We start from the raw sequence: 25,118 nt of genomic DNA, 5'->3' as shown, positions 1-25,118 counted from the left end.
GCTTGGCCGTACACTCATTAACATTATCCTCGTGTCTTGACTACTGGCAGTTGATAACTCCAGAAAGGAAGCGTCGCAACTCACATGCTAACAGATGCACTGAATTTCTCTCATCCCTGCCCATCAAGGTCTACTAGGCTGGCTCGAACTAAGTTAGCGCCTGCATTGTGCAACTGCCGCATACTCAGATTTCAGAAGCTCTGGTTTGCATACATTGCAGAGGAGAAAAGGAAGCTGCATCTGGATCTGGAAATGGCACGAACAAACGCAGCAGATCCCTGAGCTCCAGGTATTTCTAACCAATAACGTAACATGCTATTTATTGTGTTCCTTGCTCCAGTCATTTCATTTCATCCATGTCGCCTCTTACGACTATACTTTCTGCTTTCACCGCAAATTTTCTGCAAAGACTATTTCCCTTTGTTCTGCATATTCTCTCGGGTATTGAAAACAGTAGAACTCATCAGCCATAAATCATATAATCACAGTAAAAGATTCCTGTGTTTGTTTCTTCTAGTTCTGGAGGCCATGGTATGTTAATGTTCGCATCATTAAGTGGTTCACTTTCATGTTCTTTGTATCTCATATAGGTTGCTCTCTGATTTTTCCTGACATATATTTCGCTGCAACTTCATTTTTAGTGTCAGGAGCAAGAAGCCTAGATTGTTTGCAGAAGAGCAATTCAGCAACTCGAAGACCAAAAGGCTAGGGCTGTACTAAAGCACCTATTTACCCAGGTCACACATCTAATATATCAACTGCTGTTTCATACACTCCTATCAGACTACTATTATTTTTGAACAAAAACTTCTATCGTACTGTTGTCAGTACTGGTCACACATGAAGGCAGCAAAATAAGAAACAAATGAATCGTCCAGCATGAAACTTCTCCCATGAATACTGGGTTAGGTGCTATCTATTCATACTTCTGTTAGAATTTTTTGTGCACTTGAACTTCTCCCGTGAAGTAGTTGTATCATGCAGAGCCCAAGTTTTAGCACAGCTTTATTTATTTATCTGGTGTCCAGATTAGCAGCTCACCATGAATTCATTCTGCAGGAACTTCTGGCACAAGAGAGGTATAAAAAAGAAATGACTGGTGTGGAAGCTGCTGCCATATCTGCTGTAGTATCTGGAATATTGAAGATTGTGGGCAACAAGTTAGCTCCACCAGTAATAAAAAAGTACAGCTCTATAGTTGGTGTGGAGAAAGATCTCCAGGAGCTCCAGGATCGAGTTGTGGAGATAAACTCTTGGTTGGAAAGGGCAGAATGTCAAGCCATGGAGACTGATGCATCATTTAACTGGCTCAAACAGTTGAAAGATTTTGCTTACGCTGTTGATGATGTTGTTGATGAGTTCCAGATGAGGGCTGAGAAACATGACGCTTCTGCTGCTGGTGGTATTGTGTCCAACTATATGTGCCTACAACCAAAATCATTTATTTTTCACTGCAAGGCGGCTAAGAAGATCAAGGCGATTAATAGGAGATTTGCTGCAATTGTGAAGCAAAGAACTGACTCAAGTGTAATAGCAAATAGCTTACCACCAATTGGTCATCCTGCTTATATGAATGAGATTCCTGCGAACAGCCCATCATTGCCCGTCGTGGATGTGGCATCAGTACTCGGAAGAGACCAAGAAAAGAACCAAATAATATCTAAACTCATAAAGACTAATGACCGACAGAGAATCAGGATTTTTTCCATCATCGGGCTTGGAGGCTCGGGGAAAACTACATTGGCTAAACTAGTTTTCAATGATGGTAACATTATAGAGAAGCATTATGAAGTTAGACTATGGGTTCATGTTTCGCAAGAATTTGATGTCAATAATCTCATCAAGAAACTGTTTGAAGCTATAGCCAATAGAGATCCTGGACAGCATGCCTTGCCGTATATGAGCAACAAAATCTTAGACAAGTTGACCGGAAAGAGGTTTCTCGTTGTATTGGATGACGTTTGGACAGAGAGCCGGATTAAGTGGAAAGAGCTCATGGTATATCTGAACAATGGTGCCTCTGGAAGCGGGATTTTACTCACTACTCGCAGTAGACAAGTCGCAGTAACAGTTGAATCCACATACCAATTTGACTTGCCACTCTTGTCTCCAGGTGACAGCTGGCAGCTGTTCCAACAATGTTTAGTAATACCTAGGAAAGGTTGGGATTTTGAATTTGAACAGATTGGAAAAGAGATTGTGAAAAAATGTGCTGGAGTGCCGCTAGCAATTAAAGTTCTTGCAGGTGCTCTACGTGGCAGGGAACGGATAGAAGAGTGGCAGGCCATGAGAGACAACAATTTGTTAGATGTTAAGGGTGAAGATCATAGTGTGTCAGTATTTGCATGCCTGAGGTTGAGCTATTTCCATTTGCCATCTCATCTGAAGCAGTGCTTCACAATATGTTCAATGTTCCCTAAAGGTCACAAGATTGATAAAGAACAATTGATTGACATATGGATTGCTCATGATATGATCATTCCGATGGATGGTGTTCACTGCTTGGAGTATATTGGCCACAGATACTTTGGTTCTCTTTTGCAAGTATTTTTTTTACAAGATGTGAATGAATATAATGGAAGAGTGACATGCAGGATGCATGATTTGGTTCATGATCTTGCTCAGTCAGTCACGGACATTTTTGTGCCAAAGGAGGAAACCAGTTCAACAAAGAGCTACAGATACTTCTCTTTAACTGGACATGAAATAAAATTTCCATCCAAAAATCGTTTTGAAAAAGCACGTGCTATATATGTTGATAATGGTGACGATACAACATTTGGCAACACATTGAAGAATGCAAGACACTTGCGCAGTATCACCATGGAGCGTTTGTATGCAGCAATCCTGCCCACTGTCATATTTCAAGTGAAAAATCTGAAATATCTAGGGATTTCAAGACTAAGATGTGAAGTACTCCCTGATGCCATTTCAAATATTTGGAGCCTACAAGCTCTCCATGTAACATTTAGCGATCTTCTCAAGCTGCCTAAATCCATTGGTAAGCTGCAGAAGTTAAGAACACTTAACCTGTCACAGTGTGTAAAGCTGATGTGTTTACCAGATTCTATTGGTGATTGTCAAATGATTTCAGTCATAAATCTTTGCAACTGCAAGGAGATTACAGTTTTGCCAAACTCTATAATCAGGAATACAAACCTCAGAGTCTTGAGACTAGGTTATACCAAAATTGAGAGGCTGCCATCAAGTATCACAACACTGAGAAATCTGGAGTGTTTGGACCTTCATGAATGCCATGGACTTGTAGAGTTGCCTGAAGGCATCGGCAACTTGCATAAGCTTCAAATTTTGGACCTAGATGGATGCAATGGACTGGGTAGCATGCCAGTAGGGATTGGAAAGCTCAGACGACTACAAAAGTTGGGTTTATTTGCTGTGGGAGATGGCGAAACATCTGCAAAAATTTCAGAGATTGGTAATATTATTAGGATCAGCGGGAAACTATCTATTAGAGGTGTTGCACATGTTATGAGCCCCGCTGATGCACACAGTGCATGGTTGAAGCAAAAGATGAACTTACAAATGCTTACGTTAAATTGGAGGTGTAATGACTTCCATTCCAAATGTGGGAGGTGTCATGATGACTCAATGAACACAGACAATGAGTTGGCTATATTGGATGGTCTGGAACCACCATCTGGGATTCGAGTTCTAAGAATCATCGGGTATGCGGGTTGTCAGTACATGAGGTGGATGCAGAAGCAAGTTGGAATCAGGAGCGTGCAAGCGCTTTCACATTTTCCACGTTTGACCGAGGTGACACTATCAGACTTACCAAAACTGAAGCAGCTGGAGGGTCTTGTCGAGTTGCCTTGCTTAGAGGAACTTGAGCTGCGAAGAATGCCTGCTCTTGAGAGCATAAGTGGAGGTCCATTTCCTTCACTGATGGAGTTGAAGATGAATGATCTGCCTAGTTTAGGAGAATTTTGGATGTTCGTTTCTGGTGGGGAGGAAACAGAATGTGGCAGCAACTACAGTTGCCATCACGTGGGACAAGTTGCAATTGGTAATCGTCTATCATATATATGTATAGAGAAATGTCCTAAACTGATGGTGAAGCCACACTTCCCCTCTTCACTGGATTACTTAGAGTTGGATTGGAGCAATGGCCAACTGCTACAATTGGTAGGCCAAGACCATGGGAGTATCCCACCCTCCTTTAGTCTGAGGACCTTTACAGCGCCGCATACTACTCGTAAGAGAATACTGGTATGCATCAGAACAACCCGTTGATCTGATAAGGTAGTTTTGATGCTGACTCGAGCACAAAGAGTTTACAAAAGTGTATTTACCCATTTGTGACGAGAAGTTGGATTTTTACCACTTTCAATAGGTGCCTTGTTGTAAATTTGGCTTCGTAAGATTACCACTTGTATCCTAGACACATTGTTTTTCATGCAATTTTCTCTCATTTATTTATTTATTAATTCCTTCTTCCGTTAACAGTTACCTGAAATGACAAAACTGCCCATGAGCCTCTCGGGGACCTGTTTCCTGGGGGACCTGCGTTGATCAGTCTTGGCTCTGCTGGCTATAAATTTTGGCCATTTCATTCTGCCAAGCACTTGTCAAAGAAGCGTGTTGCCACAAGCTCTGAAAATCTATCCATCTATCTGCTCCTCGACCTCGAATGTACTGCATTTCTCGCAACGATCCTCGGAAACCACATTTGCTCAACTTTTAAGTACAAGGGAATGCCATATTCTTGGAAAATATGGTACCTCTTCCCGTTTTCATTGACAGGAAGGGCGTATGATTGGTATAGCTCAAATTGCAGGAAATTGGGAAGCCTGTTGAAGAGCGTTTGTGCTAGACTAGATATGTATGGTTCAGAAGCTTGTCGCAAGGTTAAGAAGGTGGCCACATTCGTCCTAGTCACAGAAAAACTTACTCAAGCATGGGAAAGATTTTACGGAATTCTTAGCCAAAGGCGAGATTTGGTGGTAGCCCCGGAGATGATTGTGCAAACCTTAGCGCTTTGACTTGTTGGTTGAAGCATACTTTGCCTCTACTCTTGTAGATGCAACATCTCTATTTTAACAGGCATTTGATTGGGCCTCTTCAAACAATAAACACATTAGCTAGCTAGCTCATAGGAACTCAACGCATCATTGTACTTACATGGAAGAGAGAGCATGTGAGGAGAAAGAGATAGTGCATCGTCTCTTCTTTAAAAGCTAACTCAGAGAGAGATGGATGCAGATTTTTACTACAATCGGTTATCTTTGTCCTTGTGCCTTCCCTTCAGGTTGAATATGACTCACATCTCGTAAAAAAAAAAGTGTGTGACGCTCTTTTTGGAAACGCCACATATAGAGCATCCTTATTCCGGACATTCTAGTAGCGTAGGGCACTCGGAACGCATCAGAGCTTCCTAGCTTGTTGCAGCTGAAACTACCTCGGTCTTGGTTTCTTCTCGTGCTGCGTCCGTCTCGCTGGTCGCCTCAACTATCATCTTCCTCACACGAAACATCGCCAAGTGGATGTCACCTGCATTATATAGATGCAAAATGCAAATTCCACAGTTGACAACCAATAAAGAGCCTTACTTTTCTTCTCTTAATTACTGAATCGGAGTGAGTCATCGGCGCAAACCGAAGATGATGAGGCTGCCGGGGTCAATGGGGATGGGGAAGCCAGGGTTGAGGCGGCGCTCGTTGATGTAGGTGCCGTTGGTGCTGTCCAGGTCCGTCACGAACAGCCTCCCATCCTTCTTCTCCAGCCGAGCGTGCGTGCCTGAAACTGCATTTTTATACGCGCACAGGGAATGCAAGATCAGATCGCGAAACAATTTAGTACGGTCCTGATTCCTGAATTTCGTCCATGCTTACTTATCAGTTTCAGAACAACAATGTAGAAATGAGAATCAGTGACTGGATTTGCAAGAAGTGACCTGTGGCGACGGGGAGGACGATGTCAGCCTTGTCAGCGACCCGACCAACGGTCACCGCATCCTGGACACCACAAACGATTCTTTTTGTCAACGCGCGTGAGTAGAAACATGTTGCGGTTACAGTGGTAATGTCAGTTGTTCGCGGTACAGAAATAAAGAGGATGATGATGATATGTGAGCAGCACAAAAGCAGCACGTACGGAGGCTATCTCGAACGCGCCGGGGCGTGCAACTTTGTAGCCGATGTGGCGCCAGTCGCCGTCGCCTGAAATGCACAATGCAAGGACCAGAATGCATTTGAGTTCTGTTATTATGCAACAAAGGGCAAGAAAGAGACGCATGCACATTTCCAAGTCCAATTCCAGCAATGGGTATGCATGCAAATGCAGGCTGTTGAGTACTGATAACGCTAGCTCTTCAGGAACAATAATCTGATAAGAGTCGGTAAAGAATATGAGGACATTCAGAACCCCAACGGACTAGTGGTAAATCGCAGATGCCACATTCAATTCGGTAGGACACGACATACTTTGGAGGTACTCCTACTAGAGGAATGGAGGAATCACTGATGTAGGGTGTAGCAAACCTGCAGGATCAAGAACCCATCTTACTGAAGAACGAACGGTTGATGCGCCGTCAGCGAGGCTGGAAGAACACCTCAGGACCCTGCTCTTCTTGCTGTTCAGCCACGGCCCAGCCAGGCAAACCAGATGCTGCTGCTTGGCACTGGAGACGGAGCAGCTGTAGTTGCAGGGAGGCCGAAGAAGCAACGAGGGGGAAGCGAAGCTTGAAATTGGTGATCTCCTGGGAGTAGTGGAGAAGAGGACCAGGGAGGAGGTAGTAGCCGCTGCGGCTTCCATCAGATCCGGCGCTGCTGGTCAGCAGGGGAGGAGGCCTTGGTTTTGTTTGCCAAATGAATTATTCTGTTGCTTTCGATTAAGTTCTTTCTGTGGATCGTGGGAGATAAGAGTTGAGGCTGCTGTTTGTCCTGTGCTGAATCCCACACCTGGCCTCATAGCCAATCGTTCCGATTTGTCATCTGCTGCTGCTACGAGCTTCGGTGTCACGGTGTGTTTCTTACGGTGTAGAGGTAGGAGGAGGTGCTTCTCCAACAGAAAGTGATTTTTTTTATTTTTGAATATAAACTTTTAAAATCAGAAGAATTTATTTATTTTTTTATCCCCATCCTCTTAGTTCATTTCAGAGCTTCACAGAATCAGAAGAAAATCACTTCTCTCTGAAAAATTATTTGGCAAAACTTCTGATAGATTGAGCAGAAATCAATTCTCTCTGAAAAATTATTTGGCAAAATTTCTGATAGATCCAGTAGAGAATCAGCTCCAGATGATCTGCCAAACACACGAACTCGCCAATTTTCGTTTCTTTTTTCTTTTTGTTGGGGGAAGAGAGTTGGATGCTGTGACGTAGAGGCTTAACTCTATCACGACACGAACTTGAATACATAAAGATAGCCTCTGCTATCTGGGCCCACAGGTCAGTGTCTCTGCAATAAGCGTGGTGGTAGCTACTAACGACTTGCTGGCTCCTGTGACCTCCAGAATTAGCGATACCGATTCAGATCGCAGCCACGGCGACCTAGAGGACAGGAACCCCACCGAGCCAGGCAGCACAAATCCCCAATCTCTGATCCCTGCTCGCCCAAAGGTAAGATTTTTCCGAGATCTCTGCGTTCAACAGCCCAGATCGATTCTTGTTTCAACAATTTTCCACAATTTTTTGGCCTCTAACTTAACAATCGGTGGGGATTCGATTCGATCAGATGGCGGCGGCATGGGCGGTGCTGGCGGTGTTGCTCGTCGCAGCGCAGGTGTCCTCGGCGGCGCCGGTGCTGGCACCGGCGTTCCTCTGGGCGCCTAAGAACTACGGGTGGGTAATTCGCTGTGCTCATTCATCTTTTGCGTCCGTCCCTAGCACGAGATCCCGTGTTAGGTAAAAGATGGGTGATGTTAATGTTGGGGGTAATGGTTGTGATGCTTCACTTAGGAAGTAGAAACCGTTCTGACTTGGTATACAAAGCATTGTCATACACATGAAATTTACTAATCTTTGTTCAAGGATGAGTTTCTTTATTGGCAGTCTGTTCAGTATTGCCTTGTGTTAAATAAGAATATGATGGCCCAATGAGTGGGATAATTAGATTAGCTATGTGTTTAGACTTCATCTGTCGATTTCCATGCTATAGAAGAGCATGCCACATCTCATTCCGAGCAAATAACAGTTTACTCTTTACTGCAGCTTGATTTGTGCATTACCACATTCTGTCAGACGACTTTTACGTGTATTTTTTTTTAAATGCATGTCATCCAACATACTATTGAAAGTTCAGGATTCTGACTTTAGGCCTGGGGAATTCATAAATTCAGTGGCCCTTTAAAAGTTGAATAACTAATGGCAAATTTGTGTCTTTGATGTCACACAGTGAACATTGTGGCATCGTATAGTTTGTGCTTGAAACTATTGTATATTTGTATGCTGCCCTTGTTTTGGTACATAGAGTATGAGCCTGGGTTACTTTTGGCTCTTACTTTTTCAGTACCATCTCTGCCCTCTAATTGCAATGGAACTTGAAGCCATGGATTCCATTAAACAAAACAATAACTAGTTTTCAGCAGTATGGAGTTTCTTTTATCAGGGAATTTTACATCCATGCAGTAATACATCTCAATCATTAATCAACCTTTGCTGTCTAGGTTACATGCTGCACCTAGATTCTGATGCACGCGATGGATGCAATACTTTTCTTTCCAATACTCTGGTACCTAATTATTCAGTGACCTAAGTTCAGTTACTTGCTGACTAGATCCAATGATGCCCTGTTCAATTTCGGTGTCTTATCAGTCCACTTAGTTGCTGACTTGAGCCAAACTTACTAGCTCATCTTAAATATTTCTTGTACCTTAAATATTTATTGTGTTGCGGAAATGCGTATGTTGCGTTGGATTTTTGGTCATACGAGAAGGGATCGAGTCCGGAATGAGGATATACGTGATAGGTTAGGGGTAGCACCAATTGTAGAAAAGTTTATCCAACACCAGTTGAAATGGTTTGGACATGTCCAATGAAGGCCTCCGGAGGTACCGGTGCGTAATGGAACCCTAAGACGTGACAGTAATGTGAAGAGAGGCAGAGGAAGACCAAAATTGACATGAGAAGAGGCAATGAAAAGAGATTTGAAGGGATGGAATATACCCAAAGATTTAGCCCTGGATAGGAGTGCTTGGAAAACAGCTATTCATGTGCCCGAACCTTGATTTGTGGCTCTTGTTGGGTTTCAACTCTAGCCTACCCCAACTTGCTTGGGACTGAAAGGCTATGTTGTTGTTGTTGCTGCTGCTGCTTCAAATGATTATTTTGGCAAGCACATGTAAGTTCACTACCTTAGAATTTACCTACATTCCATTGACCTTTTTCTTCCAGATTCCGTTCTGATGCTACTAAGGAAATAGTCCACTATCAGACTGTCTCTCCAAAGAGTTTAGCTAAATCTGTACTTGAGGAAGGTGGCTGGTCAAACTTTATTGTAAGTATCCTCATTGGTGAATCTTAAGCTCTCATGCAACTTAAATTATCAGCTCCTGCATTGAAACAAGTTTAATAAGTTCCCAATGTCATGATTTTGTTCTTAGTGTTCAAGGGAGGATGCTCAGAAGAATGTTGATGTTGCCGTTGTTTTCATTGGCTCAAAGGTACTTAGTTAATGCTCATCTAATATCTTCTGGTTTTAAGTAATCTGCTTGTGCAAATATTGTTCAAATTAAATACATTTTTTAAATTGAAGCAGTGGTTGTGCATAAAGTGAAGATTAAAAGTCAATATTTCTGATAGAATTGTGTTTGTTGATTCCATAAATTTATAAAACTAGTAAATTATCCATATGTGAATCTATATATGGTGAAGTTATTACTGAGACAGACATTGCTTCAGTTGTCACTGACCATAAACTTGTTCTTTTTTCCTTAGCTACAATCCTCAGACATATCTAAAGATAAGCAAGTTGATCCAGCTTTAGCAGATACATTGAAGGTAATCATGGGCACTCTTTTTTCTCCCTCTCAGTTATTGTTTAACTGAAGCATCAAATTTTCAATTGCTTATAATCACGATGCTTCTACCAGCTCTCCTTCACAAGTTCAGATTTTTCCATCGCATTCCCCTATGTTTCCACATCAGATGATGAGAAATTGGAGAACTCATTGCTATCTGGCTTTGCTGAGAATTGTAACAATGGTTTTGAAAGAAACCATATCACCTACACGGACACGTGTACTGTAGGTGGTCAAGATCTTGAGAAGTATACCAACATGGATGCTATCAATGTAAGCTATTATATATTTTTCTAGTCCTGCTTCTGTTCTATTTTTGCTCCCTATTTTGACTGCACATATGTTGCAGGACTTGGTAAGGTACAGGAAAATTAGCACAGACGGTCAGACTGATTTAATCATCTTCTGTAGCGGTGGTTTCCAGAATTTAGACCCTGCGAAATCAGAAGGTTAGGTTAAAGGCTACTATCATTGTTCTTTTGCTTTCAATTTACTGCTGAAAGCTAAATTTCTACAATGACATGCCAGGAGAGTTGCTTTCCGCGCTAGTTTACATGCTGAAGGATTTGGGGGTCAAATACACGATTCTTTATGCTTCTCAACCATCTGGTTTACTGGAGAACCCTTCCAGGGAGCCTCTAGGTAGGCATCTTGCAGAGAAGACCAATACTACTACTAAAGCTGGCCTGAGCAAATGTGATGGAGAGTGCCTAGTCAAATCAACTCTTCTTGAAGGAACTTTTGTGGTAAGTTGTTACTTATAGTCAGTTTCATTACTTCTTAGTTCTATTCTGAAAGTAGATTAATTGTTTGCATATCAGTGTACCTTGAATACCTGCATTATTTTCTCACACTTGTGTACTGTCACAGGGAATAGTGCTTCTTATCATCTTGATATCAGGACTCATGTGCATGATGGGAATCGACACTCCGTTGAGGTTTGAAGCTCCCCAGGAATCTTGATCTCACTTTGACGCAGGATATGGGAGCTCGATGAGGCACAAGGAGTATGAACGACCAATGTTTGCTGGTCTGCACTTGTGGATATTGTTAGTTTCCTCTTTTGAAGTGGCCTTGTGTAAATGAGCCAAATGTTATTTACAATGTGCTCAATTTTGGTGTAATATTACTTGTCATGCCTACGGAGATCTAGCTGAGCTATTTGCAAACAAATACATGTGTGAGGCTTGTATCGTACCCGACATAGCATTGCCTCCAGTGTTTTCTGTGAATAACCTGAAATTCAGGTAACCAATAAGATGGCACTGTGCATCAAATAAAATGGGATCTTGTTATTTATTTGATCCGAAGTTACTGTACTTCAACATATGTCGCGTCTACTTTACATCTTGTGCCTCAACTGAAACTGTGAATTGTGTCTGTTGCTGTCAACACCTATGGTGAGACTGCAATGCGTTGTTTCTGTTCATGCATGTGCAGTGCACTGGCTCATTGATAATCTGCTTGGTCCTTATCCCTGATGAAGATGTTTGCTTAATTTCTTTGTAGTTGCTGTCCAGGATCGTGTGTGGGGCCCATGTTCCGTTACTTGGTAATGAATCAACAGGTACTACTAGACCATTTCAGTCTTCTACTTGGCTGAGTAGGACACAGATAAAATAAAAGCCACTTTTGTAGCTTTCACTTGTGAGGTTACTGTCAGTACAACCTTATCTCGCAAGTGATCACCTGACCCAACAATGATCCGCTTCTGAAAATAGGTCGAGTCGAGTGATCGAGTCTTTTCTGGGGTCAATTTGTCCTTTATGCTGGAGTCAAGCACCTGCATATATAAGATGCTTATGTCATTTTCCTCTTAAATATGGCAGGAAATGGAAGTTGTACAACTATGTTCTGTAGCAAACTAAAAAGATCAGATATTATTTTTTTTCAGTGATGATTACGAAAAAGGAGGAAATTAGCTAACCGTTGTTTTACTGGGCTAGGTACGTAATCGTGCGCATGACTCATAGCTAGCAAATTAGGTGAAAACGAAACATTAAAACTGGAAATAAAATACGTCGAACTAAGGGTACTACAAGGAGCACTGGGATGAAGCATGAAAAAGTCTTTCCTGGCCTTTTTCGTTAGCATTTTTAATTTGCATGCTCTTTTCCTTGCTATTGTTTATCTTGTTGACCAACATCCTCATATATATCATATATTCATATCTCATACCAAGCTTCTGCCACTTGTTCAATACGCAACACACTGACACTGCGTAGCACACACGGCAGCAGTTGAGAGATGCATCGTCCCATGCTTGCTTGCTGTCTATGATTGATTGATACCGGTTTGATATGGTACTGCTCTGAAAATGACGTGTATCGAGAGATGAAAGCAAAATTGTTTTGTTCAAGGCAACATGCAATGCTCTAGATTTTCGTATGGTCGGTGCTGACGACGACATTTTTGGCCATACGCAGGACGCCAGATAAGCGCATGTTAGGTTGTGAGGAACCATGCCGGTGGCCTGCAAAACATGACTTGTAAGAAAGACCATGGCAGCAGGAATTATCAATAATGGAGAGAGAGAGACACACACACACGGAGTACTTACAAAAGCTGAAGGTACACAAAGATCCTACGTGAAAATATATGGATATGGGATTAAGTTGCACAGGCTAGTTTGTTGCACAAAAGTTGCCCAGATATGCTGGTAGGACGAAAACTTCAGTTATAATTTCAGCACATACAGCTACATACCCAGAAGACAAACGATCGATCGTTCAGGACTCCAGATCATGCAAGCATATATGGATGGATCAACTGCTCAAGTCACATGAACAGTTGAGAGCATGCATTGGCCAGCAGCAGCTGGCAGGTATCTATTAGCTATACGCGCTTTCCGTCGTAGTTGCTCCTCCATTTCTGAAAATAAAGCTAATGGAGAGTGACGTCACGATGCCATGTGGACTGCATGCGCCGCCGTCCAAAATGCATGCTGTACCGACCTGGCGGCACGTGATTTCCTGATGAAATCCATCGGTGCAGTGCCTGCTGCTTGGCCGCCGTCTCTGACAGACTTAGCTTGCACCAAGCTGTACATCAACATCGAGAGGGTCGTCGCCACTCCCATCCTGACTTGGGCGACAAGATTACAAGCCCATTTACTTCAAAAAAGATTACAAGCCTTCGTCTTTAGTTAACTACTAGTGGCAAACTGACGTGCCTTTAGTTTCTTTCATAATCTACCAATCTCAAATTAAGTACCATCTTTTTAATTTGCCTGTCCTTCTAAAAAAATTTAGTACCAGCAGGTTTTCAAATATATAGAGATTCAGTAGTACACAAAAGATAAGCAAGTTCTTCCATTGGTTAAATAACAAAAGACATTAAAACTGTAGAAACCAATTAAGTCCCGATGCATAAAAATATCAGCACCAAACACAAGGAACAAATTCTCACCAACAAACAAAATCACCATCCTTTTTACACAGCACCTAAAACAAACAGCTATCATGCATGATCTCTCAGGTTTTCGACCTAATTAATGAATTAAGCAACCAACAAAACTGCCACAAAAACTACTAAAACGATCACTAAACAAGTATCCATTTAGTAGCGCACTATCTGATCACCTAAATTCTTAGCAGCTGGTCCAATGGCACCAGCACCAGCACTACTTTTTAAGATGATTGGCATAAAATTCCCCGTAGTTCCCTGGTAGCTTCTGCTGCGGCATGCCCACTGAATTCTGCTGCAGAATTCCTGTCACCGACGACTCCGGTAAACCACCAGCGAAATTTGGAGAGATGACTCCTCCTAGAGCTTTCGCCACCATTGCCTGGTGATGCAAGTTGTAGCTTCCCATTGCCTGATTATGGTCTGCGTGAAGCATGTTCCACGAGGAGCTGAAGCTGCTTCTTGGAGCTGCTGAATTGGCCAGAGCGACCTGGTGCAGGTTGTTGATGCTTGTTGTGTCGTTGAAGCCGTAGTTAGGAAGGTTGACGAAGCTACTCGTCGTGCCCGTCGTAGCTCCCGCGGCGGTAGAAGAAATTGCGTAGTCCGCGTTTTGCGGCGGCGCGGCGTTGACGGTCGTAGTGCTGGTGGGCAGGCTGCCGGCGTTGTTGAAGTACATGGGATTGATCATGGAGTCTAGAAAGTCATCTCCTTCGCCGGCGTCATCTGAAATCACGGAGCTGACGTTGGGCGTGCTGGCAGAGTACTCCTCGGCGGGCTTCTTGGCTTCCCCATTCTTGTGGTGCACCTTGCACACAACCCATTCATCCTGAACATTTCACCGAATATTAACTAATTAATTCATGACACGCTAAGTTGAAGCAAAATTGCAAATTATTTTTCAGCATGTACAAGCAAGTACGTACTCAAGTAGACCATGTATATACCTTAGGATTGAAGCGTAGTTTGGTGTTGTTGTGCCTAGACTTTCCCTCGAGGCGGAACTCGTGCATCACCCAGTTGGTCTTGGATCCCCTTGGAGCCCTGCCCATGTAGAACACGAGCGTCTTCTTCATACCCACCAGCTCACGGCCTGCACCTGCAGCAGCAGCCGGCTTGAAGATCTCCCTGTCCTTGCCGGTGGCCTTCCAGTAGCCCTCCTTGGTGGCGCGGTTGGTGCGCATCCCCGTCGGGTATTTCATGTCCTTGTGGCAGAAGAAGAACCATTCCTTCTCCCCCATCTTCGCCTTGCCTGTTGTTTATCGATCAACATGGGAGAAAACATCGATCAATTAATAATCAGTTCAAATTAATCTTAATTTTCAGCAACTATACATGTATGTGGTGCAACTGAAGAACAAAATTAAAGGGATCGAAAAAGGTAGAAGACTTACTTGGGAGATCCCATGGCTCGCACTTGTTGAGGTCCACCTCCCCAATGGCTTGTGGGTCAAAGCTAGGGTTCAAGAACTTCTCCAGGAGATAGCTTGTGATGACCTCCTCGTCTGTGGGATGGAACCTGAACCCGGGAGGCAGAAACAAGCCGCCTCCATGCTCTGATTTGACACTACGCTCCACCATGATCGATCTCTTGTTGGAATTGCAAACGCTATGGACTGCAGCTTCAGTAAGAACCGGAGACAAACCAGGATCTCAGAGGAAAACGAAGCAGAGAGAGAAGCTAAGCTTGTTAGAGGAAGCTTGTGAACACAAGAAAGGTAGGGGAATCAATAGGAAGGAGATAGAGAGAGGAGGAAAAGCCAAGTTTTATAGTGGCGTGAGAGGTGAGACTTCATCTTCCTCTGGAAGAGCCAAGCCTCCTTTGGCTTGCCTAGTAAGGAAGTCTTCAGTCTCCACTCGGTTTTGATTACTTTCCTATGTGGCCATCTAATCAGAATTAAGAGGTGTCATCAGAAGCATAGTATTGTAATTTATTTTGGCATTCATATTTTTGTTTTTTATTTACAGAGGTGTGAGTGACAGCTGTTTACAGCTAGGGGACTACTAACTGTCGGGAGGCTTCTGAGGTAAGCCACTTGACATTTTCCATAACAAACATAATAAACTTTGCTGTAAAAAACGCGCATATATTTACCGGTCGGCTGATTTCTGATGATAAATGTATTCGGCCTGTTCGCTTCAGCTTATTCAGCCGGCTTATCAGCCACCCAACAGTATTTTCCTCTCACAACAAATCAGTCGTTTCAGCTTTTCAGCCGGCTTATAAGCTGAAGCGAACAGGCCCATTGAATTCCTCACCTTGCCATCGGTGATGATGTGATTCGTGCTCTGGACTCCTTTTGCTCCGTCGTAGGTGACGTCGGGACACCTCCACGAACTCCAGTTAGGTTAAGCGTTAGGATTTTGGATTGGATTTGGGATCTGGGGGATTTTTGTGTGGCTTTCAGGTCCTATAGCCTATAGAGCACTAGGTGGGGAGGTCGGTGATTTGGCGGTGGAGCTAGCAAAGGGCACATTGAACGATGGGGTCACCGCTAGCTCGTCGTGCTGGTGGTGGTTTGCTGCTTGGGTGGGGATGGCCGTGGGGCTAACGTGGTTAGATTGGTTAGGATTGATCGCGATTGGGGTACAGGGGATACACACAGAGTTTGTAAAATGAGGCAGGCGCGCGTTGGAGGAGCCTGGCTGGAGATGGGGACGGTGCCGGCGAGGTAAGAGCGGGGTAGAGCGGAGGTGTTGGTGCAGCTTGGGATGGCGGCGGTCGACAGAAATGGTAGGCTTAGGGTTTGAAACGGATTTCTATAAAATCAAAGACAAATCCTAGCCCGGCTCTACCTTCCTCGACAACGGCACTGCCCCCCCCCCCCCCCGACGCGCCACCGGCCTCCTCCCGGACAACGCCAACGCCTCCACTCCGCCGGAGCCCCCTCTTCTCCCTGACGACACTGCCGACGCGCCCTCTCTCGAGCTCCCCAACGCGCCACCTGCCCTCCTCTCCCCGACGCGCTGGCAGCCCTCTTCTCCATGACACGCCGCCGGCCGGCGCCTCCCACACTCCGCTTCCGGCCTTCATGCACGAAGGCTAGCCGCGGGCTCGAACATCCGGCTGCTCACGTAAGCCCGCGGCCGGCTGACGTCAAATTTTTTCTTTTTTTATTTCTGCAGCATATCAAATGAGTGGAAATTGTAGAAAAATTATTAGAAATTAGCTAGAAAATAAAGAATTATTTTTAGAATTAGCTAGAATTATAGAAAAATGTTGGAAAACCTATTAATTGTAAATTGTAAAACATTGATTATTCCATGTTATTAGAAAATCCTGTAATTGTTAGAAATTTCTAGAAATAGGTGAAAAATGTTGGTGAGTGACCACGTTTTGTTGTAAATATTTTTGTTGTCATTTACTATTACAAAATTCACAAAATTGTTCAATAAATTATAAAAATGTGCATAAAATGTTATAGATTTGATGATGCCTACTATTTTTTTAGTCATTTATTGTAAATTTGATCTATATATAAATAGTGGTATAAATTAGTGGAATAGTGGTAGAAAATATATAAATAGTGCTAGAAATTGTTAAATGCCTATTAATTGTAATGTAATCTTTTTGTAGTCAATTATTGTTACAAAATGTATAAATATTAGTCATTAATTCCGTAGTCAATTATTGTTATAAAATATTAGCTAGGGCACCCTCTCCACTAGCTGACAGGGATCCTAGTATGAGTCCACGCTCTGCACCAGCTGACAGGATCCTAGCATGAGTCCACCTCCCCCTATTATGAGCAAGACGCCTTTAGTTCCACCTACTGCGCCTACAAAGAAGAAGCAGAAGAAACCGAAGGAGAAACAACCAGAGCCCAAGAAACCTTATGATATGACTGATGCGGAACTCGACGTAGTAGTGGATGCTCAGGTTAAAGCTCGCTTCGCACCAAAGCCTCCCGTGAAGAAAAGATCCACCACTTGATAAGATTAAATTTTGGGCTTTCAATAGATGCATAGAGTTGGAGAAAAAGAAAAAGCTAGAGAAACCACCGCTATCTGAATACGACTGCACTATAACAAAGGCTTTTTAGAAGGAGAAGAAAAGTGGGTCAAGTATTCCACAGCTCGGAACCCAATCCAACCAATCGATTGCCCCGCTCCATATGCTTCCGGAGTTTGATAAGAACCTGCTTCTATTCGCCAAAGATACAAATCTCACCGCAACTCAACTTCGAGGGGAGGATCACATCCCAAAGCACCCTGGGGCTGGTAAATGGAAATTTGAGTTAGGGAAAGAGCGTACAACTTCAAGTGAGTATGTTTCCCATCTCTTTTATTTTTCGAACTAGTAGTTACAAATAAGACTAAATAGTTTTTCACTATGCATATATGTACAACTTCCAATGGATACGCCTTGTTATCGTGGTTGATCGAAGCATGGTCTATATCCTGGACTCTCTAAGGAGACTAAGAAATCAATACACCGACCTCATAAACATGCTTAACAGAGCATGGGCTCGCTTCCGTCAACATCACTCAGGCGAATTCAAGGAGCAACTTCATATCCACTCTGAATTCCCAGTATGTATTGAATTTGCACATCTCGTGTCACTTCCTTGAATACAACAAATACTTCATAACTTCTTTTGCCATATATATAGTGTTTGAGACAGAATCTGAGGAATAATTTATGCGGATACTACGTATGTGAGTTCATCCATGGCTTTGTATGTCCCAAGCGTATAACTGACTACGAATTTAGAGTACGTATACAAATTTCTTAACAACAAATTAGTTCTAATTGTGCAGATCCATTGATATAATATAATAACTTTTGCTAATGACATAGATTATGCACATGAAGGAAGAACTCCTTGAGATAGAAAAAATTAGGACAATTCAAGAACAACTCTGTGTGTTTCTTCTGGACGAGGTAGTAAATCTAGTGGGAGAGTTCCATAATGATGGATCAAATCTGCATCACTGTCAGGACTCGGGTTCAATAGTTGATCCAAAATATTGAACTTGGAGAGTTGATGCAATGTAATATTATTCATATATGTGTATGCACAATATGTCTATGTATAATATTATCTCAAATGTAATATTATAGATCAAATATAACTTTATATATATATTGCGTATTAGAACTAGTATACGTAAAGGAAACGAATACAAAATACTAATATAGAATAAAGAAACAGAAATAAAAATGAGAAAAGAAACAAAAACGAAAAAAGAATTGGCCTCGGCCACGCGCGACGTGTCAGCCAATTTAGTATCGATTGGTCTCCCCAACCGATACTAAAGGACCCCCTTTAGTACCGGTTATTTGAACCAGTACCGATTACACAAGCGGTAGTAAAGATCCGGTACTGAAGACGTGATTGTGATTAATTTGTAGCTGAGAGGAAATGAAATCAGTTGGCAGCTGCTGACAAACATATGACTGTCGCATACAAAATGACAGGTTGATCCGATCATTTGAAGGTCAGATCCCTGAATTGTCGTCTGACGGCTGTTCACCTTCACACCACCATGTATGCCATGGGCCAATCCAAATTGACATTGGTGAGGTCGTCTCAGCCAGCCAGAGTCTCTGGCCAGCATGCATGGGATGGGATTCCAGAGCCTGGCATCCAATTGTCCGTGCTCTACTAGCGCACGTGCGTGCATGCTGCCTCCAGAGCAGAGCACGCGCCGTCCAGCTGATATGATGATCTGGCTCACTGACCGCTGGTATTGTGATGAACTGATGACAGGTTCCGCCGCCGTACAGTTCGCCGAAAGTTGGCACACTTTTTCCTGACTTCACGTACCAAAAAATTGGGGGTCCCTTCCGCTAGCTAGATAAGCAATGTATCTTTAAAAGCCCATTAGGCCCATTTAGAACCTTAGGTCAACATTTTAACAAACTATTTTCAACATTTTGTAACAGATGGATCAACGTTCAAAAATAACATATTCAACATTTTTAAAACATAGATCAACATTTTGTTATTTTTACTACTACTTCAACATTTTGATAAACTGGATTCAACATTTTGAAAAGAATCAACATTTTGTGATTTTTTTCCTTCTTCCCGGTGGACTTCTCCAACCACACCCGCACACGACGCAGCGCCAGCAAAGGTCGGCGTGCTGGCGGGAGGCAGCGGCGAGCGAGGCCTGCGCACCCGCGGGAGGCGGCGACAACACCGTGCGAGGGGTCGGCGGCGCGGCAGCGAGGCCGGCATGCTCGCATGAGGCGGCCGTGAGGCCAACGGTGGCGTGGGCGGCGGGCCGGCGACAAGCACGAAGCGGCGGCAGCGGTGCCATGGGCAGCGACGGGGACAGAGATGCTAGGGTTGAGGGGGCGTGGTTGAGGCATCCAACGGATAATATTGGGCGCACGAATCTCAAACAGTGGAAGTTGGATAAGAAAAAAAACTTCCGGAAGCCATATAAGTTTCCTGCAAAAAATTAGGAGAGGGAAAATAAACTTTCGGCCCAAACAGCCTATTTGTGGCCTGGAACTGCACGTCATGGGCTTCATGGCCCATATGAAATTTTGGCCCGGGTTACCATCCAAACTAACAGTTTATGGTTCATCAAGGCGAAGCTGTAAGGATATACCAGTACCAAACATCATGATTACTCCAAGCTGATTCAGGATCAGAACACTGATGTCAGTTCATATCGCTTTAAGCAACCAATTATTAGTGGCTAGTGCCTTAGCTCATTCTAGAAAAGGAATCAACCGCCCCTGCATGTCATAGTGGATAAGCTAGTATTTAGCCTTTTGATTACATACATATAGCAGGTGCAATTCAAAGATCCTAGTAAGCTCCAAAAAAGGTTCAATTAGCAAATAAAGCTGTCATCAGCATGCTTATTAGAGCGATATGTCTTAGGGCCTGACTTCAGCAACCGGATTTGGACCTTAATAGCCCTCCTGTCTTATCTACTATCATCGGCCATCACCTCTCTCTTTTAGTCTATCCTCCCCAGACTCTCTTTTTAACATGTGACCTCATGCTGCTGCAACTAGTTTAATTTCTTCGTCATTGCTTCTAAGCATGGATTAGTTTCATTTGCAGAGTTAGACCATCTCCAAAAGTTATAGCTGCATTGTTTGCATTATCTTCTTGTCCTGCAGGTAATGTTTACAATCATCAATCGTGTGAAAGAGAGCTAGCTGGAAGCTACTAGCATAATGAAAATGGCTGTCTCCAATGAGGAGACTTTGTTAACCAAATGGGGTAGGATTAATCAACACAGGGCTTATCTAACTGCTGATGGAGCATGTCATATGTGGACCATCACCAACCGTGCATGCATGCTTATAATTAATAACCGAAGTGGTATTCGATCGAACAACGTGCGCCGCCGCCGTCGTTGTCTTTCCGGTGTCCTGCGGCCATTAGAATATCACTTGCTCCGCTGCTGACGTTTTGCCATTGCATTGGTCCACCAAAGCTAGCATGCACGCGCGCGTTCAGCATCATCAACGGCACAAGGACGTGCGTGCCGGTCTACGTATGGTGTACGCACTCTGATCCATCCGTAGCTACAATGGCATCAGCAGGAACAGGAAGCAGCTAAGGTATATTCCAATAGAGCAACAAGTGGAGTGATCCAACCCTCTCCAGTTGGATAAGGACACCAACAACAGCACATGCCAAATACACACAGTACAAGAAACGTGGTCATCCTTAGCTTCTTCATTGATCCCATCCACACGTGACTTTCAGTAGTACGTACACCTGGCCCTAATTTACAACCTTTTAAATGAAAATGAAAACGAAATGCTTGAGCAATTTTGAATTTTTCCGGTCACAAGCAGGAACAATCCAGTATGAATTTTTCCATCAGCTCTGTTTGTTTGACCCAGTGAAGTTTCCGTGGTATGAATTCACACCAAGATCTCGCTGGTTGCAATAGTAGCACACAGATCGACGCTACTGCATCTCGATGAATGGATAGCTCAGCAGGCTGCTGCACTGAAAGCCACTCGTGTCCACAAGCTGCTGGTTGCAGTAGCTGCTCGTGCTGCCAACAAAATGGCTGTGGCCGCTGCTCCTTGAATCACTTGGCAGCAGCTTCAGTAATTTTCTGCTGCCATCATCGAAGGAGGATTCAGCACCGTCCATGGTCATCACTCGCTTCCTCTTCAGACCGTTGCAGTTATTAGGCGCAACGTAATCTGGACATGCGTCTGCTGCTTGTGGCAGATTGAAGTGGCTGTTATTGTTCATCACGTTGTTGTTATAGTTAAGTGATTGGTGTGTTTGTGTTGTTGTTGGGTAGATTAGCGGTGGCTCAGCTGCAGCTGGGGCATCGAGGAGCTGCGAGAGCGCCGAGTAGTCGATGGTGTTGAGGAGATCGGTGATCGAGTATGACTTGCTCATGCTCATGGTCGTCGGTTGGAATTGGAACTGATCATCATTATGATCATTGGCGTCAGACTTGGGCGAGGCTGCACTTGTGCTGTTCATGTTGTTGTTCAAGGATTCTTCCTCCACGGTCGAGCCCTCCTGGTCCGGATCACTGAACTGGAAATTGTTGCTCTTCTTGTAGATCCTGCAGAGGACCCAGTCGTCCAACTGAAACAGACAAAAACAAATTAAAATTCAGAAGATTTGCATAGGTCAGCTAGTTGCCTAGCGCAACCGTGCAAGCAACCGGAAAAAAAACAATTCGGAAACTAATAATCTCACCCTCATGGATGATCCTCTACGTTTCGTGGTCTTGTTGGCTCCTGTGAGGCGGTACTCGTGCATGATCCAGTCTGTCTTGGTGCCCTTGGGAGGCTTACCCCCATAGAACACAAGGGCCTTCTTCACTCCGATGTTCTCGCTCGTCGGAGTCGACAGGATGGCCTTGTCGGTGCCGGTGGCCTTCCAGTAGCCTGATCCGGCGGCACGGTTGGGGCGGGCGCCATTCGGGTACTTGCGATCCCTCGGGCTGAAGAAGTACCACTCGTTCTCTCCAAACAAAGCTTTGGCTGAAAACAAACGAAAGGCAAACATATATGGGGAAAATTTTGTTAGGTTCAGAAACTGAACTTTATTAGTATAGACTATGATTGGGTTGCTGCTGTCAGAATATAATTCAGCTAGTGTAATTAAACTACCAGGAAGATCCCACGGGTTGCACTGGTAGATGTTGACCTCGGCGATGATGGGGACAGGGCATGGGAGGGAGGAAGCTTGGTTCATGAGGTAGTGGACGATGAGCTCCTCATCTGTGGGGTGGAACCGGAACCCAGCTGGAAGATTTGGCAGTCTACTGCTGGCGATCGGCATGGCGATAAAACAATGGTGTGCAGTCTACTAAGCACAGAGCTTATGTTGACTACTGTAGAGAGAGAGGCTCAAAGGAAGGATCGGAGGAGATGATGAGATATCAGCTAACAAACTAGTCGTGCTTAGAAGGCAAGCATGAGTCTTGAAATTTTTGAGATGGAGGGACTGGGCCTCGGTTTTATAGACGCCATGCCCTTGTCTTCTTCCTCGATGGAGAGAGCGTGCAGTTTTATTGGTGGACTGTGGATGAGGATGACGTACACAGGGGCACGATCGAGAGAGCCTGGCACGGGGGACTGCACTCTTTTCACACCTAGTTAATCAGTATCAAGTACTGTAATTACTTTAAACTAATGCGTTCTTCAGAGTATGCGGCGTCAAAGACACAAAACAATTGGGCGGGGGAGTAGTTTGTCGAGCTTTAGCTAATGGAGTGAGTGCCTGCAGATGACTAATTTGCCCCTGGGCGCGTACTTATCGGCGTGGATCCACGCAAGGCACCCGTGTGCAAGGGGGGAAGAACGAGGATAACGAAAGCAAAAGAATGGCTTTGAACGGATGAAGACGACGACGTCTACCGCATCACGTGTCGACCTGCCCTTGACGCCAATTATATGTGACGGACTGGCATGGCATCGCGGGCGGCGAGCTCGTGGCTTTTGACTGGTCCTTTGCTCTACTCGTGAGGTTGATCCATAGGGTGGGGCCCACCTCGTGGAAACCATGCGCCCACTCAAATTTTAAATTCGTTTTTGGTTTTGATATTTTATGCTTGTTTGTACTACTGGTCCCCGGGGGAAAAAATCAAGAGAGGACCATATATTTGTGCCTCTTTGTAGGTTGAAATTGTGCTTTGAATGGTTCCAATAGCTAGCAAGAGTTGGCAAAGGTGATTGACTTTGATGTCCAGAGTTGTATTTTATTTTGCCAACATATTTGTCTATAATGTTTTTTTTTTGTTGAGCCTAGACTTCACAAAGAAATTGTATGAGAAATTTTATTCTTCTTTTCAGCAATGCATTTTTCCTCCTCCTTTTGAGCACATGAATGGTGGGACACATGTGCAAATAATTAACAAAGGCGTTGGCGAGAGTGTGTTGTGCGTACCTTTGCATACAATGTACTCCCTCGGTTCTTAAATAGATGACACCATTGACTTTTTACTCCAACTTTGACCACCAATATCTATTGAACAAGTTAGTTAACTAAAGTAAAATATATATCATTATGTCTATTGTAAATTTATCTATTTGTAAAAATATTTGTAGAAAAGACGAATAGTCAAACGAATGAAAAAAGTCAACGGTGTCATCTATGTAAGAACGGAGGTAGTAAAACAGCAGGTGATCAGCAGATACCTGGACACTATGGGCTGTTCAAACACGCAGTAAGGTAAGCCGAAGCTATGTACGTAGCTGCACGTGCGTAATCTGTACACAACCAGGGTCTTCTTATCCACAATCCATCAGTTTCATCAGCAGGCCGGCCGGCCACCTACCACCTACTTGCCACCTAGCTACTAGTTTATTATTATACCTTAAAAAGTCAAATGTTGTTGCTGTTGGAACCTACTACGTGTGGGAGGAGCAGCATGCAGGGTTGGATGAGAGAGCGAGGTCGTCGGTATAGGTAGTATTCGATGGTTTCCATAGCTGCCTGCTCCCACAGGCAAATACTATACCTGCTTGCAGTTCTGAACGCGGCAGCATCGATCTCGACCCTCTCTGGCTAGCTAGCTGTGTGTGGCCTTCTGACCAAAACTAATTTGGACCTTCTTGCGATTGCGAGACGCATTTTGCAAAAGTCAGAAGGCCTGCTCGTTTGTATATATTCAGAGTGATGAAGGCCGCACTTCATCCATCTCGGTGCGGCCCAAAATGCAATCATATTTACTTTTCCATCAGCCCAAGCGAAGATGCCTGACGACTTGTTCAGTTCCTCTCTGCAGCCTGCCTTTCTTCCTTCAGTTCAGACTTTTTCAGTCTTCAGGCCACCTAATTGTATTGTGCTGATGTATGCATGGAGCATGGTCCATGCATCCACACGCGTGTGCGTGCGTGCCTTGAACACAACACCTGCTAAACTAGCTAGTCTCATTATTAGGAACCTAGAAAGAAGCGAATAGTTTTCTTTTTCTTGACTGAAACACCTGCTTCATCGACTTATAGTCTTTGTATATAAGGGTTTAGCTGGCATGAAAAGTCACAACATTGACCCCAGATAATGAGCTTTCCCTCCAGATTTCAGCATGCACTTTCTATAGTTTGTATATCATCTGCAAACTGATTAGATCAACCAGTTAGACTTTCTTAATTACAATGCTGTATATATCATACAAACATCACTCACAGGTCACGACACATGCATGCAAAGTCGTATGGCCTTTTTTTCACTGTCAGAAACAACACTGCTGAAATGTTGTAGCTCACTGCAGCTAGCAACTACGAACGCAAGCTGCAATCATGCATATAATTAAATTGCCTGTGCCTGTATATCTAC

The 25,118-nt window shown here is 43.8% G+C and overlaps 5 protein-coding genes across 6 annotated transcripts; 2 read left to right on the top strand and 3 right to left on the bottom strand.

Annotated features, from left to right (window-relative positions):
• LOC117863638 (disease resistance protein RGA2) lies at positions 1–4,464 on the top strand. The gene is made up of 3 exons (XM_072294935.1): positions 1–289; positions 642–737; positions 1,060–4,464. Exon 3 carries the CDS (start codon positions 1,093–1,095, stop codon positions 4,252–4,254), a length of 3,162 nt encoding a protein of 1,053 aa, XP_072151036.1. The 5' UTR covers positions 1–289; positions 642–737; positions 1,060–1,092; the 3' UTR covers positions 4,255–4,464.
• Positions 4,465–5,081: 617 nt separating this feature from the next.
• On the bottom strand, positions 5,082–6,932 carry LOC117863640 (zeaxanthin epoxidase, chloroplastic). Its single transcript, XM_034747443.2, has 5 exons — positions 6,501–6,932; positions 6,115–6,179; positions 5,915–5,975; positions 5,617–5,763; positions 5,082–5,511 (listed from the first exon to the last, which is right to left on the bottom strand). Exons 1-5 carry the CDS (start codon positions 6,772–6,774, stop codon positions 5,396–5,398), a joined length of 663 nt encoding a protein of 220 aa, XP_034603334.1. The 5' UTR covers positions 6,775–6,932; the 3' UTR covers positions 5,082–5,395.
• A 489-nt stretch (positions 6,933–7,421) lies between these two features.
• On the top strand, positions 7,422–11,277 carry LOC117863639 (uncharacterized). Its single transcript, XM_034747441.2, has 9 exons — positions 7,422–7,579; positions 7,695–7,801; positions 9,353–9,455; positions 9,562–9,621; positions 9,896–9,958; positions 10,051–10,251; positions 10,328–10,427; positions 10,507–10,724; positions 10,849–11,277. The coding sequence occupies exons 2-9, from the start codon at positions 7,695–7,697 to the stop codon at positions 10,939–10,941; spliced, it is 945 nt and encodes a 314-aa protein (XP_034603332.1). The 5' UTR covers positions 7,422–7,579; the 3' UTR covers positions 10,942–11,277.
• Positions 11,278–13,313: 2,036 nt separating this feature from the next.
• On the bottom strand, positions 13,314–15,196 carry LOC117862902 (NAC domain-containing protein 77). Its single transcript, XM_034746452.2, has 3 exons — positions 14,775–15,196; positions 14,328–14,632; positions 13,314–14,209 (listed from the first exon to the last, which is right to left on the bottom strand). The coding sequence occupies exons 1-3, from the start codon at positions 14,959–14,961 to the stop codon at positions 13,601–13,603; spliced, it is 1,101 nt and encodes a 366-aa protein (XP_034602343.1). The 5' UTR covers positions 14,962–15,196; the 3' UTR covers positions 13,314–13,600.
• Positions 15,197–21,006: 5,810 nt separating this feature from the next.
• LOC117862730 (NAC domain-containing protein 1) lies at positions 21,007–22,803 on the bottom strand. Of its 2 annotated transcripts, XM_034746229.2 has the most exons (3): positions 22,448–22,799; positions 22,032–22,318; positions 21,007–21,917 (listed from the first exon to the last, which is right to left on the bottom strand). In XM_034746229.2, the coding sequence occupies exons 1-3, from the start codon at positions 22,617–22,619 to the stop codon at positions 21,273–21,275; spliced, it is 1,104 nt and encodes a 367-aa protein (XP_034602120.1). In that variant the 5' UTR covers positions 22,620–22,799; the 3' UTR covers positions 21,007–21,272. The 2 variants fall into 2 exon arrangements, with proteins under 2 accessions (XP_034602120.1, XP_072151216.1); XM_072295115.1 differs by having other exon boundaries at positions 22,032–22,803.
• Positions 22,804–25,118: the final 2,315 nt, after the last annotated feature.

This window comes from Setaria viridis, chromosome 7 (genome assembly GCF_005286985.2).
Source record: "Setaria viridis chromosome 7, Setaria_viridis_v4.0, whole genome shotgun sequence".
In the NCBI taxonomy this organism is placed as follows: Eukaryota; Viridiplantae; Streptophyta; class Magnoliopsida; order Poales; family Poaceae; genus Setaria; species Setaria viridis.
This window is presented reverse-complemented; position numbering and strand designations above follow the sequence as displayed.

What these genes read in the sequence shown, in the direction of transcription:
- LOC117863638 (XM_072294935.1), top strand. Translation starts at nt 1,093, where the DNA reads ATGACTGGTGTGGAAGCTGCTGCCATATCTGCTGTAGTATCTGGAATA.
- LOC117863640 (XM_034747443.2), bottom strand. Translation starts at nt 6,774, where the DNA reads ATGGAAGCCGCAGCGGCTACTACCTCCTCCCTGGTCCTCTTCTCCACT. An exon ending in ATGGGTTCTTGATCCTGCAG is followed by an intron (nt 6,180 to 6,500) that starts GTTTGCTACACC and finishes TGTGCATTTCAG; the next exon opens with GCGACGGCGACTGGCGCCAC. An exon ending in GCGCGTTCGAGATAGCCTCC is followed by an intron (nt 5,976 to 6,114) that starts GTACGTGCTGCT and finishes TGTGGTGTCCAG; the next exon opens with GATGCGGTGACCGTTGGTCG.
- LOC117863639 (XM_034747441.2), top strand. Translation starts at nt 7,695, where the DNA reads ATGGCGGCGGCATGGGCGGTGCTGGCGGTGTTGCTCGTCGCAGCGCAG. An exon ending in TTGTTTTCATTGGCTCAAAG is followed by an intron (nt 9,622 to 9,895) that starts GTACTTAGTTAA and finishes TTTTTTCCTTAG; the next exon opens with CTACAATCCTCAGACATATC. An exon ending in CCAACATGGATGCTATCAAT is followed by an intron (nt 10,252 to 10,327) that starts GTAAGCTATTAT and finishes CATATGTTGCAG; the next exon opens with GACTTGGTAAGGTACAGGAA.
- LOC117862902 (XM_034746452.2), bottom strand. Translation starts at nt 14,961, where the DNA reads ATGGTGGAGCGTAGTGTCAAATCAGAGCATGGAGGCGGCTTGTTTCTG. An exon ending in CGAGCCATGGGATCTCCCAA is followed by an intron (nt 14,633 to 14,774) that starts GTAAGTCTTCTA and finishes GATAAACAACAG; the next exon opens with GCAAGGCGAAGATGGGGGAG. An exon ending in AACTACGCTTCAATCCTAAG is followed by an intron (nt 14,210 to 14,327) that starts GTATATACATGG and finishes TGAAATGTTCAG; the next exon opens with GATGAATGGGTTGTGTGCAA.
- LOC117862730 (XM_072295115.1), bottom strand. Translation starts at nt 22,619, where the DNA reads ATGCCGATCGCCAGCAGTAGACTGCCAAATCTTCCAGCTGGGTTCCGG. An exon ending in GTAGAGGATCATCCATGAGG is followed by an intron (nt 21,918 to 22,031) that starts GTGAGATTATTA and finishes TGTCTGTTTCAG; the next exon opens with TTGGACGACTGGGTCCTCTG.